At 46.6% G+C, this 16,855-nt stretch overlaps 1 protein-coding gene across 2 annotated transcripts in view; it reads right to left on the bottom strand.

The window, feature by feature from the left end:
• Nucleotides 1–16,855, bottom strand: part of apc (APC regulator of WNT signaling pathway) — a gene marked incomplete at its 5' end in the record, with an annotated part of 29,215 nt that overhangs the window by 7,395 nt on the left and 4,965 nt on the right. Inside the window, 13 exons of one of the 2 annotated variants that reach the window (XM_084442210.1) lie at nucleotides 51–265; nucleotides 482–598; nucleotides 857–934; nucleotides 1,091–1,230; nucleotides 1,699–1,794; nucleotides 2,043–2,421; nucleotides 3,153–3,251; nucleotides 5,227–5,307; nucleotides 7,996–8,079; nucleotides 8,802–8,915; nucleotides 9,147–9,255; nucleotides 10,006–10,207; nucleotides 10,731–10,815. In XM_084442210.1, the coding sequence (XP_084298336.1) occupies nucleotides 51–265; nucleotides 482–598; nucleotides 857–934; nucleotides 1,091–1,230; nucleotides 1,699–1,794; nucleotides 2,043–2,421; nucleotides 3,153–3,251; nucleotides 5,227–5,307; nucleotides 7,996–8,079; nucleotides 8,802–8,915; nucleotides 9,147–9,255; nucleotides 10,006–10,207; nucleotides 10,731–10,815 (1,799 nt within the window). Of the gene's footprint in view, nucleotides 1–50; nucleotides 266–481; nucleotides 599–856; nucleotides 935–1,090; nucleotides 1,231–1,698; nucleotides 1,795–2,042; nucleotides 2,422–3,152; nucleotides 3,252–5,226; nucleotides 5,308–7,995; nucleotides 8,080–8,801; nucleotides 8,916–9,146; nucleotides 9,256–10,005; nucleotides 10,245–10,725; nucleotides 10,816–16,855 lie in introns of both variants that reach the window. The other variant, XM_084442209.1, reaches the window with a different exon arrangement.

Consider the following 16,855-nt stretch of genomic DNA (forward strand, 5'->3'; position numbering starts at 1 on the left):
TACTATACTTCAGTACAACAGTTAAACAGTTTATTTAATCTAAAACCTACCTATGGTCTTCATTGGTAGCAATGAGACTAGACACATTGCGAAGGATGCCTCCTCCACTCTCGATGATGGCCAGGGTGTTGGTTTGGCTCCTGTAGGTCAGAGTGCTGACCAGGAAGGCCAAGGCTCCCTCCACAGCACAGATGTCAGCCTTGTTCTCAGTGCAGTGAGCCGACAGGTTCCACAGAGCACTCAGTACACTCTTCAGAGTAGATTCCTTTAAAAAAAAAAAAAAAAAAAAAAAACAGGTCAACACCAAGAGAATATAAAATATTTAAGCGGAGAACGAAGCTATCGAAATTTAGTTTTGAACGCAATTCTTTTAATAAAGGGGGTGAAGCCACCCTATATATTCTTTCAAATTTATATCTGCTTGAAAGGTGTCCAGTATTGGTATCTGTAGATGGGTACATATAAGTGTGGCCTGTCTCACCTTTTGTACCTCCAAGGCACACTCCATCAGAGCTCGGACACTGCCCACCTCCCTCAGGGTCTTCTTGCTGTTCACGTCCGCGCGCCAAGACAAGTTCCTCAGCACACTGGCAATCACCTGGGCAGACAAACAAGAAATACTTACAATTCACTCAACTCTATAATCTCTGAGATGGAAAACAATTAAAACCCCAATTCTGACATTGTATTTCCTACAATCAACTGAGGATTCAGAATGACATGATGGTAAACAATACTGGAACAGTGACCTTAATACAATGGTTTTATGTCACGCTCCAGATTAAACTTCTCTAGATTATACTTGCTCTCCGTGTGAGATCACCATACAGTGAGATTAGAGAACCCTGGTGTATACCTGCTGTAGATCCTCGCTGTCAGACTTCAGCTGGGCCACCATGGCCCTCATACAGCCCTTCATGGAACACAGGGTAGCCTGAGAATTTAGAACACAGGCAACACCGTCAATCATCATGGGTTCAAAGCCCCCGCGCCGTCACGGGGTCCAAGCCTCTCATGCACGCAGACACACATGCCATACAACACAACCCATACACACAATCAATCAATCAATCAATGAATGGACCCTCACCTTATTGGCCACATCGCCAAACGTGAGGTTGGTGAGGGCCATCCCTGCGTATCTCCTTAGAGTGACGCTGTAATGGTCGCTGGTGAGGCCGTAGATCTCGCAGTCGACCTGCAGCAGCTCTCCGATGGCCTGCAGCCCTCCTGGGAAATCGCCACGTGCAGTGCCAGAAATGTGAAATCAATAATTCAACAGAGCAAGTCAATAAATGATTTACTATATGGTTTCAGCACTAGAATATGCTCACTTGCTTAGAAAGGAGATGCACTTGTGAGTTCTGCTGACTAGTGCACACTGACATCCTACGTTAAATGCAATTATCACTTTGGATATACGTGTCTTCTAAATGACTTATGTAATGTGTGCAAGAACAGCCTACCCCCTCCTCCCCCTCACCTCCCCGGGCACAGAATGTAGGATGCTGTATAATTGTCTACACTCTTGACAATGAATAAATCAAGAATCTCCAACATGCAATAACACATACGCTGCATTTCCACAGCCTGTGAGACCAAATCAAAATCTTCCGTATCTGTTCAACGATTTTCTAGCAATTATATACGTATCTGCACGATTTGTACTTAAACGTAAAAACATGTATGTATGCCTACCCAGTTCATTCATAGCATGCCTGTGCTCTTCATCAAAGGACAGCTTCATTAGAACACACACCGCTGGACAGATCTGATGCTCCACGGGAGAGGGCACTAGGGAACACACACACACACACAACACATACACACAACACACACAACACACACACAAACAAACAAACAAACAAACGCAACTCACATTAACCAATGAAAAATCCAAGCCTACAGAACGCGTTTTAATAAACGCAATACACCGACCAGAGAAATCAAACTCAAAACTCTGTCCGTAATCTCTAACCAAAAGCCACAACAACAACAACAACAACAATCGCATCCCTCCGTCAATCCCGGCGTAGTCTTACTCGGGTTCTTGTCCTGGTCCACCCCTCTCTCGTGACTCTCCTGCCACTCCCAGCAGGTCTCGCAGTACACCCGCACCTGCTCCAGGAGGTGCAGCACTCGTATCTCCCTGCGGCCGCGCTTGTCGTCCGGCTGGGAGTGGATGATGTTGTGGAGCGCGGCGCTGGCGCGTGCCCGCGCCTCCTTGCTGCCCCGCGAGTTCCCCAGCAGCACCGAGTCCTTGTCGTTGCCGTGGAGAAGCTGGATGAGCAGCGGCAGGCAGCCGGACTGGCGCATGGCGATGCAGCTGTCCTGGGAGCTGGACATGGCCAGGAGGGTGCGCGACATGTCGTCCTTGTCGTGGGTCCCCAGCATGGAGAGCAGGGAGTACACCATCTCCACCTGGGCAGGGTTAGAGAGGGTTTACCTAGTGAAACACACCAGACACTGAGAGAGACAAGTGTAGCCGGGAATAAGCCATTTATTCAGATATTATCCCAAATTGGCATTCCAATCGTATTTATGTAAGGTCATCCTCTAAACCATGGGTTCCCAAACTCCATCAATGTGGGCCTCCCCTCTGAAAACAGTGACACACCCGCGCCCCCCCCCCCCCCCAACCCCCCAAATTTGTCCATTTTGCAAGGCAGCATTAGCTAGCTCATAACGTTACACAGCTAGGTTAGCTCGGTGACACCTGTTGCTAATTAACGTTATGACGTTTTCGCACAATACATTCAATGCCACAAATTTAGTATACATCTCTCCCATAATCTATTTCGATTTTCTGACCTTTAAAATCACGTTTGTCATAAAAACCATAGAATTTTTTTTCTTAAAAGAAGTTTTCCTTCTTTTTTTCTTTCTAACCATCCTTCTGCGCCTCCCCTGAATTTCTTTGGGGCCCCCCAGGGGAGGCCCGCCTCACAGTTTGGGAATGCCTGGTCTAAACAGATTATCTTAATGAAATTGCCCTTGAGGGAATGTACAATCGCAAACACAACGTCATGTCTGTCTGCTTATTTGTAAAAGTGAAGCTGTGGGCTAAGATAGGACAAGAGGAGTTGAAGCACATTATGTACAGTGAGAGCTCGTTGAGGAAGCAGCAGCCTGAGTGTGGGATCTTGGGTTACCTTGGTGCCCAGGTGACTGGTCAGTCTGCGAGGAACAGAGTAACTTCCTCCACAGCTCATCTCACTGGCCGAGTCATGATCCAGACGACTGCTGGAGCCCTGGAAGTACAGCATGATAATTAATGTCAATATGACCAAACGAAAAATACTACTAATGATATACTAATGAATGAGCATATATACAAGGAGTCAATGTATGTGATGACACAATAATAGAGTACATCCAATTTTTCACCATCCTATCTTAAAGCAATACATCACGATATTTGGACCTTTACAAACATGTGTGGTGCTAATTCTCTATTTAGATTTACTAAAAGTAAGCTGAATCGTCCAAACAGTGTACTGAGAAAGATAATACATTGACATTTGTAGTAGTCCAGGGGTGGCCAACCCGCGGCTCGCGAGCCGCATGCGGCTCTTTGCCCGTCAATGTGCGGCTCCTCCATTCATTGATTAAAAAAAAGTTGGCTTGTGGCTCTTCCATCCTTTCATTAAAAAAATAAATTAATTAATTCCTTAAGAACATTTCTCTCTCTCTCTCTCTCTCTAGTTTCGCTGTGCATTTCTTACTGCCCATTTTAGTTTATTGCAGATTTGTCATAAAATCATGATTCGTTTCGCTAGGTCGCGAGGAAGTCGCGTGAGAACCACTTCAAACCAATCATATAGGTAGCAAATCACCTTGGTAACAAAATAATTGTAAACAAAATAATTAGCTTTGCGTGGGTCATTCTCTTTAACGACAAAAGCTAACGTAGCCTAGGCTACTGTACACAACCAAAGAATGGCTGGAAAGAAATGCGCAGCGAAAAGAAAATATGAAGACGAACACATTACATTTTTTACCTGAGTGGGAGAGTCATTTTTTCTTCATAGAACGTAATGGTAAGTCATTCTGTCTGATATGCCAGACATCATTGGGACATTTCAAAGCCTCAAATCTCCAGCCCAGTCCAGTCCAGCCCAGCCCAGCCCAGTCCAGTCGTCCATTCCATTCCATTCCATTCCAGTCCAGCCTAACCCAGTCCAGCCCAGCCTAACCCAGCCCAGTCCAGCCTAACCCAGTCCAGCCCAGCCTAACCCAGCCCAGCCTAACCCAACCCAGTCCAGCCTAACCCAGCCCAGCCTAACCCAGCCCAGTCCAGCCTAACCCAGTCCAGTCCAGCCTAACCAAGTCCAGCCCAGCCTAACCCAGTCCAGCCCAGCCTAACCCAGCCCAGTCCAAAATATAATATGTCAGAAAATATCTTGTTGTATGTATTAATTTTAAATAAATTAACTTTAAATGTATATTTAATGGACAATAACGTTTTTCTTCTTATTTTAGACTGGGGTGCCTTGGGATTTTAAGTAGCCTACTTATGAAGGGTGCAGTGACTGAAAAAAAGGTTGCGAAACGCTATATGGTGTGGCTCTGGGTGGTACCACAGTAATTTTTGTGGCTCTTAGTCTCTGACTGGTTGGCCACACCTGTAGTAGTCGCTATAGTAGTAGCTCACTATTCCGGCGTCTATGGATGTCATGCGTTTTTTTAGCTCAATGATATCATGGCGGAGGTGAGAAAACCGAAGCGAAACATCACGGGGGAAGCCAGAAAAAGAAAAAGACAATCTGATAACGTTATGACAGTGCACTTACTTGCAGAGCCTGTGGGGGCGCAGTTACGAGAAAACGCTATGTATTGCTTTAAGTTATATGTCTATATGAAGATATGTAGTTATTATTATATTATATATATTATGCATCAGCATCATGGCTACATGATCCTTCCCCTCTACTCTGACTCATCCGGCGAACGCAGAGAGAAGTCAGACCACATTTAAAAAGCAATTAAAAATACAAATCCAACCATTAACGCTTTAAGACCTCAACCCTGGCGGGGGAGATAAAAGCAAGTTGACATACGGCATCTAAGCGTGGCGAAAGACGCCTCGCTGATCTCCCGGTCTCCCGGGGAGAGACGTTAGCGGAGACGGCGGAATGAACCGGACCATTAGGGAATGAGCTCAGACCCTGAGAGAGACGTGTCTTTAGTGCAGCGGTGCTGCTGGTGTGAGCGGCCCAGTCTTACCTGGGCACAGCCGGCGCTGGTCACGCCACCGTCCCCGGCCGCCTGGGCCCCCTCGCTCTGGACGGCTGCCTCGTGTTTACACTGGGGGGAACAAGGGAACAGGTCAGACCTCTCCAGAGGAGAAGAGAGGAGCGAGCGATGCATGAATACAGTATGAGGTTTAGAGTAGTCTGGCGGGGAGGACGCAGAACCGGTCGCCTGGAAGAACGAGGGACGAAGAGACAGAATCAGTTCACAGAGAGGAACTGCAAGAGATAGAGTTGAGAGAGAGATAGAGTAACAGATCAGGGAGAGTAAGACAGAGAGAGAGAGAGAGATAGAGAGGGAGGGAGAGGGAGTAGCTGAGACCAGGGAGAGTAAGACAGTGAGAGAGACAGAGAGAGAGAGAGAGAGAGACACACAGAGAGAGAGGGAGAGAGAGTAGCTGAGACCAGGGAGAGAGAGAGAGAGATAGAGAGAGAGAGGGAGGGAGAGGGAGTAGCTGAGACCAGGGAGAGTAAGACAGTGAGAGAGACAGAGAGAGAGAGAGACACAGAGAGAGAGGGAGAGAGAGTAGCTGAGACCAGGGAGAGTAAGACAGACAGAGAGTGAGAGAGAGAGAGAGAGAGAGAGGGAGAGAGAGAGGGAGACAGAGAGGAAGAGAGAGAGAGAGATAGAGAGTGAGAGAGAGAGAGAGAGAGAGAGGGAGAGAGAGAGAGAGAGAGAGAGAGGGAGAGAGAGAGGAAGAGAGAGTAGCTGAGACCAGGGAGAGTAAAACAGAGAGAGAGAGGGAGAGGGAGAGAGAGTAGCTGAGACCAGGGAGAGTAAGAGTAAGTAAGTGAGAGAGCTTTAGTCACTATAGGCTGGAGCAGCAGCAGAACCCTCATGCTTCACTGTTCCTCCATGACCTACATAAGCTTCCACTCTGCCTACAGGATTACAGTCAAAGAGGGGGAGGGAAATTAAACGTGCCCGATTTCCAACACGAGGAGAACACACACACACACACACACACACACACACACACACACACACACACACACACACACACACACACACACACACACACACACACACTCGAGCGCGCCAACACACCAGCAGTGGGAGAGACTGTATACAAACACACACTAAGAAACAAACACACAAGTTAGTCAGACTTGTAAACACACATGGGGGCAACACACTAAGAGAGTTTCCCCGTACGTAGACATGCACGCGTGAGAGAAAGGGCTCGGACGGAGTGTCCGAGCGGCATGGAGGCACGCCAGAGCGCACCGAACCTCGCAGCCGGACACGCGAGCGACAGCCAGGCCTCCCGGCTTCTCGTTTGAACGTCCAACCGGCCAACAGAAGGCCCGGTCACCGCTGGCTGCACACGCTCAGTGACTGGGTCATCTGATAATGGAGCTGCCATCCAACATGTCCACCTCGCTCGATCACTCATTAAAACCGGGAGGCAAATTAGGGCACTTGGTAATATTCGGCCGGATGAGGGGGACCCGAGCGGAGGGTCTATATATATCCAAGGACGTTTGTCGTAGGTAAAAGACACAGGTGCCGTGTACAGTGAAAATGCTTCGATGCACGCGGTGTGGGACGCGAAGATGGAACCCTGGGAAAAGAAGTCTCACGCTTTACCAACCGACCTAGCCAGCCAGCTTTGTTGGCTGGTTTCCCTCAGTCAACCGCGGTGAAGGAGTGATGAACGGAACATTCCGCGGTCGGAGGTATTGTACAGTAGCAGCGGTAGTCCTCCTGAAATGCCGCTCGTTATTGTTGTTGTTGTTGTTGTTGGGACAGGTGCCGCACTGGCGGCTGAGCACCGGGCGAGGACGGCGCGTTCTGTTCAGAGCGCTGACGCACGGCCCGCAAGACGCTCCGGAGACGCCCGCAGATCAGCGCCATCCCAGAGACGTGTGGCGAGGGGTTCGCGCGCCGGCGGGAACGCGCACGGCCGACAGGACGAGGATTAAACGGCTATCGTCGAAATGGAACGGGTTTCTGACATGGGAGAAAGGATAAGCGGCTTTAGGGGTCTTTACATGACTATAAAAGCCAATGACCTCTGACCACGGAACAGCTGGAGAGATCCATCTGGGAATTAAGAGGAGAGATACACAGAGAGCGATGCCAAAGACAGCCGGAGAACACAACGCGTGACATGGAGGGGCCAGGTGGCTTTCCGAAATGTAAGAGGCAATAGAAAAACTACAGGTTCAAGTCAGAGGCTGTAAACTGAGAGCGTCTTTGAATACACACTTTTTTTACGTCTTCATTCTCTGATCGAGCGAGTTTTAACAGGTTAAAGCAGGTGCTCCTTTACACAGCTGTTACATATCAACTCGGCAGTGACTTCTCAGAGAGCGAGGAACGAGAGACCTTTATAAGGGTTTTCAAATGGAGCCACGGGCCTCCGGCTCACAAAGGAAAAGACTCCGCCAGTTAACCAGCTCACGGAATGTTCATATTCAAAATAATAACACCACCTCGGTCCATCTCAACATCCAGTAACGCTGTCAAGTTAGCCGACGTTAGCGGCGGTAGCTAGCTAATGTTAAAAATGAGAAGCAGCTATTTCTCAAGGCTCCCAAAGGAAGAACAGTCAAGATATTTAATAATAATCCCCACCACCGAACAACAAGGTCCCAAAGTTAATTTGGACATTTAAAGAGTTTGACTTGCTGGCAGATTTTTTTTTTTCTTACCCCATCAGGTGCCGCACCCGGAGTCTAGAGTCTATACATAAATACATGAATATAACAGTACGTCCAGGGGTTGGACAGCACAAACCTCAGGTTCAGCCGGCTGAGACTGTAACTGCTGCCGGACCCTCAGCATGTCCTTCTCAATCTGCTGGATCCTCGTCACTCGCACCTGCGAACACGACATTCAACCAATCACACAACGGGACTAGTCGGCTATCGCGCTGACGCACCTCTGTAAAACCTTTCCTCCTGTGGAATGGAGACATAATGCTTTTAGCAGTGACTCTACTCAGCTCATGTTCTTACTGCCGCCCACACACTACCTCTGCCCACCTGATCTGACCGCTAACTCCCTAAATGTTTTGGATCTCACGTTACTCAGCATTTTAGTGGTCCAGAAACCTGTTGTGTGCTTACTTTATCAGTAATACTTTTACTAATACTTACTTTATCAGGATTATTTTTTTATTTCCTGAAAACATGCCAAACTATATCAACCAGCTACAGCACTCCTAAATGACTGTGCAGCTTTTAATGTTCCAGTCAGTTCACTACCTGCTTTTCTTTCACTTCCTGTCCTTAGTTACCCTGTTGTCTGTACCCATCATCACATCATCACTTATTTAATGGAGATACTTCCTGTTATGCAAGCAATACATTAACACTTACTGCACTGCGACAGAAACACAACACATCTGCCGTTCCTCTCACCTGTGCTACTGTTCTCCCCCCCACCACACTGCTCTCTGCACCCCCCCCCCTCCCCCCACTGCTCGCTGACCACCCCCCCCCCCCCCTCCCCCCACTGCTCTCTGTCCCACCTCCCCTCCCTCCCCACTGCTCTCTGTCCACCCACTGCTCTCTGCCCCCCCCCTCCCTCATTCCCCTCACCTGGGCTCTCTTCTCCATGTCCTGGCAGGTGCCGAGCTGCTCCTCCATGGCTGCCCGAATTTGCCGCGCCTCGTACTCTAGCTGTCTACGGGTCATATCTGTCTGCAGGGAGAACTACAGGGAAAACACACACGTACACACACACACGTACACACACACACGTACACACGTACACACGTACACACGTACACACACACACACACGTGTCAGTCAAGAAGGATAACTGTAACAGGAGACCGAGAGACAGAGACAGGCACGAGTGTAACACTCAAGTAGCGAAATTCACACAATATACCTCGCCAATATACCTCACCAAAAATACATGAAATACGCCAACACACTCACGTTCTCGGTCAGCGGCAGGCTGTCGATCCTCTTGGTGAGGTTCTGCAGCTGCGCATAGTACCAGTCCTTCTCCTTCTCCTCCTTCTCCAGTTCAGCCATTAGCAGAGACCTGCCAGAGACAGACGCAGCCAATCAGAAACCGGAGAAACAGAACACTGAGCCAATCAGAGGCCAGGCGCCGTCAACACGAACAAGGAAGTAAACAGTAGGGGTGTAAGAAAATATCGATACACTTATCGCGATATTTCATGACGCAATATTGTAGCGATTCTCTGAAGCCCTGTATATATGTCCATATAAAATAAACGGTATTTGTTTAATGCATCACATTCTGTCTTTATGCTATGGGTTTTTCTAAAAGTAGTAGGCCTAGATTGTTTTGGGGGGGGGAAAATCGCAATATATTGCCTTGATTATAGTATCCCAAAATATTGTATCGTCACCCCTGTATTGGGATACGTATCATATCGTCTGATTCTTGCCAATACACAGCTCTAGTTAACAGTAACTCAATGATTGCATACCTTGATGGGTGACACATTAGATTGACCACAGTATGCAGATTGTGAAATCCTACTAGACAGGAGTGTTAGATGGTAGCTTAGCTTAGTGTACGTTGCTCTGGACAAATGAGTAAAAATGTAACTGGAAGCCTTCCTGCCACTCCAAGATAAATTCATAATACCATCTAAAGGGGACGCAGACACCCAGACAGCATCAACAGACTACATAATAAATACATACTATTAGAATATGATCTCAGTGAACGGCGAATACAGATTGATGCGGATCCGTCCTGCTGAGGATGAAGCCGCCACCTTCTCCCGTCTCTTTCTCCAGCTGACCTCTGACCTCTCACCTCTCTTTCTCCAGCTCCTCCAGGTACCCTGCGCTCTCGCGGCCCCCGTTGGCCACCCCTCTCCTGGGGAAGGAGCCCACGGGGCTGGGGCTGGGGCTGCTGTCCTCCGACCTGCCGGAGCCCGAGCCAGATCCCGAGCCCTGCATCGATGGCTTCTGCCTCAGCTTCACGCCGGGGAAACTGTTGGGGTCCATGCTCATCTCTGGGGGGGACGCACCAAAGAGAAGAGGAGTAGGGATGTAACGATAACCGGTATAATGATAAACCGTGATTGAATTTGATTACATTTAGCGTGATAATTGTATCATTAAAACCGTGCTTGATTGCCCCGCTTTTGAAAAACTCACTGGAAATACTGTCCAGCATCAGCCAAAGCTAGCAACAGTCTCAGACGCATTATTTTAATGTTAATGCAAAAAAGTGTATAGTGCTGCTAATTTTATTTGTGGTTTATAAAACGTATTAAAATATACAATTTCAGCGTGTGTATCTGTAGTTTTAGCATTTTTTCAGCACATTTTACAATACCGCGATAATACTGATAACCGTGATAATTTTGGTCCCTATAATCATGATATGAAATGTTCACACCGTTACATCTCTAATGAGGAGTGACAGAGTTTATGTGGAGTTTCACTGGGCAGCAGAGAACGACGTACATCTGTGAATCCCATGTCTTCCTGAATGACAAATTGCTGCAAATGTCCCAGGAGAAACTACCGTACCTTTCAGCCTTTCCAGGAGCTCGATCTGTCCAGGAGATTCAACAGGGTCTTCTTCAATGTTTCCTTGTAGCTGTTTGAGCACCTCCTATAAGACAGGACAGACAATCCGTCAAGGTCAGTGTTAGAATAACACAAGCACACACACACACAGATGCACACACACAATATGAGCAGACGATTGAGGTACCACTAGGGTTGGGCGATGTGTGCTGAAATATGACATCACGATGTGGCCATCCAAACATCGCGATGGACGATGATATCGTCATTTTATGGAAATAATAATAATAATTTAAAAAAAAGTAAAAAAAAAAAAAGTAAAACATGTTTTATAGGCCTATTACGTATCCCGGGTAGGCTATTGTAGAATCAGGCTTCACATTAACTGGCTACATGACGCAGTCACTTTATATGAAATAACTTATATTTAATTTAGAGAGAAAATGCAAGTCTACAATAGCCTACCCGGGATACGTAATACGCCTATAAAACATGTTTTACTTTTTTTTCGAACAAATATGATATTGACGCCACCATGGCTATCTTGCACAAATCAGCACTGCTTGATCCAAGATACCGAGGGGAACACATGCAGCCACCCGAGCTGAACCACGTCAAGACCGAGCTGGTTGCAGAGATGGTAGCAACAACGAGCCGCGCAGAGCGCCCAACAGTCAGTCCCACCACGCAGGAAGATCAGTCCAGCGCTGCTGCTCCTAAGAAGAGCAGAAGCTCGCTGGGCAGTCTTCTAGGGGAAAAAAACAAACCAGCTACGCGCACTGCTGCTGAAATCGCAGAGGTAGAGATCACAGCCTACTTGCTGGAAGAGACAATTGACGGAGATGACGATCCACTCAGATGATGGAAAGATAACCAAACGAGGTTTACTTTTATGGCTAGTATTGCGCGTAAATACCTCTCCATATGCGCAACCAGCACACCATCAGAGCGCGTGTTCAGCACCGCAGGTAGTGTTGTCACTCCTCTCCACTCCCTACTAAAGCCTGATCAAGTGAACATGCTGGTTTTCTTAGCCAGGAATCTAGAATAGAAAGAGTAGGCCTAAACCCTGGGGTAAGAGTATAGAGTCAGATTGTGGAGTTTTTGTTTGCCATTTTTTTATGCCATTTGTGGTATTTTTAAAAAAATATGTAAATAACAATTATTTACAATTTCTTTATTATTATTTCTTTATTATTCAACCAAATATGCGGTTGATAAACACGGGCCCTATCAAATTTTGTGAGTTGTTTATTTTATGCATAATGGCCCAGAAGCCACACATTTAAATAAAGCCGAATTTACATTTTATTTTATTGTGGTCTTTTGATTAAAGTAGGCAAGTAAGTACGAAACGAAATTATTATTTAACCGGGTATCTACATTTCTACATGCATATTAACTTTGGTATCTACATTTCAGGTCCCGTTGGCGAGTCTAGGTTCTGATTGGCTCTTTCTAGGTTGTTATTCTGCCCAGAAATGAGCATTTAGCTTGCCTGCATGTACGTGTTATAATAGCAACGAAACAAAATATTTTCTGTTCTACAGTAGGCCTAGTGTGTCATTTATTGATAGTTGGTTCGCTTAGAACCTTGAACTGGACTCATTAATGAAAAGCGTTGTATGCCTCAATGTGGCGAAAAGGTAAGAATTAAATTGCAAAAAAATAGGCTAATGCTATATTATTGTTTTAACAGGTAATATTTATGTTGCATGTGGCTGATCATGGCAGGCTAAGTTTGATGAAATCGTTTATCAAGTCGAGTCCGAAGACCCTACTATTATAGGCCTAGTCATAGGCCTAGTTATAGGCCTAGTCTTGTATCATAAATGACTGAGGGAAGAAGTTGCAAATGTTTGCCTATGCCCTTCCACTACATTGTTTATGTGTCATAATTTAACAGATTAGAATTTATACAGCAAAACAAACGTTCACTCCGTGTCCGTGCGTAAAATGTTCCATGAGCGCACGGGCTGTTGAACTACATCAAATTGAGATGTTTGTTAAGCTATAGATACATTCTAATGTTACATTTTATGACACATAGGCCTAGAATTAGTAGATTACGACTCAAATTAGTTAATCTAATTATTTACAATGTTTAAAGAAGCAGAAATAACTCCGGTATAGGCGTCGACTCGCACCATATGCCTCTCGCTCAGTTTGCTGTCCAAATTCTTCACGAAGGACACAATAACTGTGGGAAACGTATTAAATGGTCTTCATTAATGTAGGCCTACACATATATAATACCCAACTGTTCCATTAACGTAGGCCTACACATATATAATACCCAACTGTTCCATTTTCACAGCTCAAGTGTTTAAAAAGCGCCGATGTGACGATGGTTCTCAACCATCGTATTTTTCTATCAACCATTGGCGATGGACGATGATATCGTCCATCGGCCCAACCCTAGGTACCACCACAATATATGACCCCATACACATTCTAGAAACAAGAATGGTTCCCCCTGGGCATTGATGATCATTGATTAATCACATTTCAGGTTTAACAACTAGACGATCTAGAGCCAAACTCCCCTAGTGAATCCATTTTGAACCAGCCCCAGCCAATCCAGCAGATAGATAAGGCTGTTAGTTTCTACATGAAAGACAAGATGGAAAGGAGAGGGGGGGGGGGAGGGGGAGGGAGAAAGCAGGAGGGAGGGAGGGGAGGAGGACATCTACCTCCTTCCCTGTCTTTGAAGTGTCATCAAATAGCTTTTCTTTCAGACGCACAAACAGCCCTGAGATCCTACAGACAGGAGACGGGCTCCTTCTAATTCTTTAATCTCGCCCGTTTCATGTCTCACTGGGGCTGTGTGGCGTGGGGAGAGAGGGGGGGGGCTGAGGTAGAGAGAGAGAGAGAGAGAGAGAGCGTGGAGGGGGAGAGGCAGATGGACAGAGAGAGGGATAAGTGATTGAACTCCTCGGTGAAAACCGTGTCTTTGACCGCTGTTTGGCTCTGCTACAGCAATTATAATCATTATCAGGTCGGGTCAACACCAGACCATTTAAAAAATAGAAAAATCATATTTAAAAAAAATATATATTAATTTGGAGCTGAGGGTGCCTCCTCCCATAGAGGTGTGGTCACATTTGGTGCAAAGCGTGCAAGCGTGCAGAGATCCAATCAGCAACAAGGGGTCTTCTCTTACGGCCCCGGTGATCATTTTTACAGCTAATTTTGATTTAGTTTTATTCATATTTTAGTTATCTTAATTGTTTTAGCCTAGTTAGTTAGCTAGTGACTAAATATTAAGATTTCAGTTGACTAAATCTGCATTAGATTTAGTCGACTGAAACCTTTAAGGGTTTAGTTAAAGTGTAATGCATTATTTAAGCGTTTCTCTATAATTTCCAAACTCATTATATACTCCTGCAGAAAACATACATATTAGGCTAAGGGCCAAAGCTAGTGAATTATCTTTCTCTGATTCATTGTGTAACTCTACAGTAGGTTTATCGAATGATGGGTACCTTTCCTTTATAGCTTTTATTTCCCTCTGTATCTTGTGATGCCATAACTAAAATGTAATTTTTGTCAATTAACAGGCACCCACCCCAGTGAAGCAGACTGAATTAACCCCGTAGACAGAATTTTCCCTTAATGCTAGCATGTAGAAACAGCGCATAAGTTACTGCAGCTTTAATAGTGGGTCTTTATATAAAAGCACTCGCTGATGCGCTCCCATCATCGGAGAGGTAGCTTTCTGCTGATACCACCACGGAACTCAAACGTAAAAATAGCCTACTACCCCAGAGGCGCTAGCTAGCTCGAATAAATGGTTTCCTCTCATGCTAGTAAACCCAGTGAATGGGTGTTTCCTCCTTTTTTTGATGGACTATCAATGATCACAGAGCATAAACAGACACGCATCCGAAACAGAAGGTACTTGATGGCTTTACAGATGCTAAGAATAGTCTTATGTTACAGCCAAGCTAATTTACAGCGCCACAGAGCTAGCACATATCGCCAGAGGATATCTTGGTGCCCAAGTCATTCCAGATGAATGGTTGCTATGTTTTGACAGTGAGCTCTGACGGATTGATGCTGCTCTGACTGCTGTGTTCAGGAAGGCTGACAGATGACCTGCTATTCTCTCAAACAAGGACTACTGTCGTAATGGACTGTGGGTTATGTGCTAAGAGGACAGGCTATAGGCTACTCTTTTCTCAAACCCACGAACAACAGCCTAGACATTGTTTGCCGCTTTATATTAAATAAATTAAAGCTTTCTTAAGAATGTACTCCGTTGCTCAACTTAAAAATAAAAAATAAAATAACAATTCACTAACACAATTGAATACCAATGTTGAAAATGGTATTCATAGGAAAACCTTGTTCGTCGTAAGTGTTTAAGTGCATGCCCTGTCCCTAATTAGTTTGCTCAACTGCAAGAATCACTTTAACAGAAACCCCTATTTGCCTGAAATGGAACACAAAATTCCTCGCGTCCCCACAAGACTTACCACGATTAACCTACAACGTTCAAAGATGGAGAGGTGGAGCGTCATAGTCCCCCCGAGGAGAACGCGGAGAACGCGTCCACAGTCGAAACGGCGCTCAAGGATCGTACCATATGACTGGAGGGGGGGGTCGCTACTTGAGATGTCCATAGCTCAGGAGGATTCCACCCCACAGTGCACAGTGGTTCCATAGCGGACACGCAGACCGGTTCAGAGTGTGTGTGTGTGTGTGTGTGAGGGGCAGGGCGCCAGCTCCGCGTCCAACAGCGAGTACGACTCCCCTCTCAGGAAGCAGGGGTTTCCTTCCACTCCGGGTCACAGAAGAGAGTCAGGGCCAGCCAGCTGCTTCACGTTAAACCCGGAGGTTACTCCTACGGAACCGACGCACGCACCCAGTCCCCTGACCTCTCACCTCTTGACCTCTCCCCCGGCCGAGCAACGAGGACAGACGGGGGGGAACCGGGAGGAGGAACGATGGATTAGTTTGGAGACTAACGACGCAAACTCAAAAACGCAAACTCGCCCGCACAAATAGTTCTGGTGTGATTCAGAGTGGACCTAGGGTGATGATGTGCCCGTGGGGGAACAGTGTCAGTGTGTGTGTGCGCGTGACACGGAGACACTCCGAACAACGGCCTCATTATCATCAGCCTGGGATCATATGATGAAGAGCCCCTCGTTCTATTCTGAGTCACGGTTCCGCTCGCAGAGAACCACAGCATTCAGTATGGGGGGGGTGGGGGGGAGGTAAACATGTTGTTGCCAACATGTGAAAGAGCTCCAGGGCAGGCTATCAATAAAAGATCACTAAGTCACATCCAAAAAGAGAGGGGAAAAACCGATTGTCAATAAACCCTCTAGGCCTAGACTCTAACACCGTAATGAAATATGGTTAAAAAAAAATAAAAAAATAAAAAATAGCTCATTCTCAACTCGGGTCAGAAAACCAAACCAAAAAACGAGCCTAAAGCAAAGCCCTTGAATAACCACAAGCTGTTGGTCCGTGATGTCATCATGCATCACCTGTGTCCACTGAGCCCAGTCTCAGCATTCTGCTTCCATCATCACACAGGTAAAAAAAATAACCTAACGTGACACAGCCGTTTTGGTGCCGACTGATTGGTTGGTATACCAGGAGACGACCCTGTGACCTGCGTAGGGCCTGTGCGTCCTCAATACACATGCACACACACTCAGAGTGGTTTTTAAAAGGGTCATCCAATCCTGCCCGTAAAGGAAATCAATGCCTTTGGAAGTACCCATCTGCAGGGTCGGAGCCCCCTTGGCCGAGGCTGTCTCATTTTCACGAGGCTTGCATTTCATCTGATCTTGATTCCCATGAGGGCCCTCAGGGTGTGTGTGTGTGTGTGTGTGTGTGTGTGTGTGTGTGTGTGCGTGTGTGTGTGTGTTTGTTTGCCAGGCTGAAAGGGGTTGAGGGTAGAGTGGACCGGAGCAGGAGGGGAAGGGAGTGCTTTCTGCTTTTGTCGAACCGGAGAGCAAAAACAAAGCGCGTGTCCTTGAGATGTAGGAGAAAAAAAACACCATCACATGACGCGTGAACCACGCAGTGACCAGCAGGGGGAACGACGAGCACGGCGTCACGGCGTGGGAGGCCGGGCGCGGGAGGCGGCAGATTAGGGACGTTAACGC

This window comes from Borostomias antarcticus (assembly GCF_949987555.1).
Source record: "Borostomias antarcticus genome assembly, chromosome: 8".
Taxonomy (NCBI): domain Eukaryota; kingdom Metazoa; phylum Chordata; class Actinopteri; order Stomiiformes; family Stomiidae; genus Borostomias; species Borostomias antarcticus.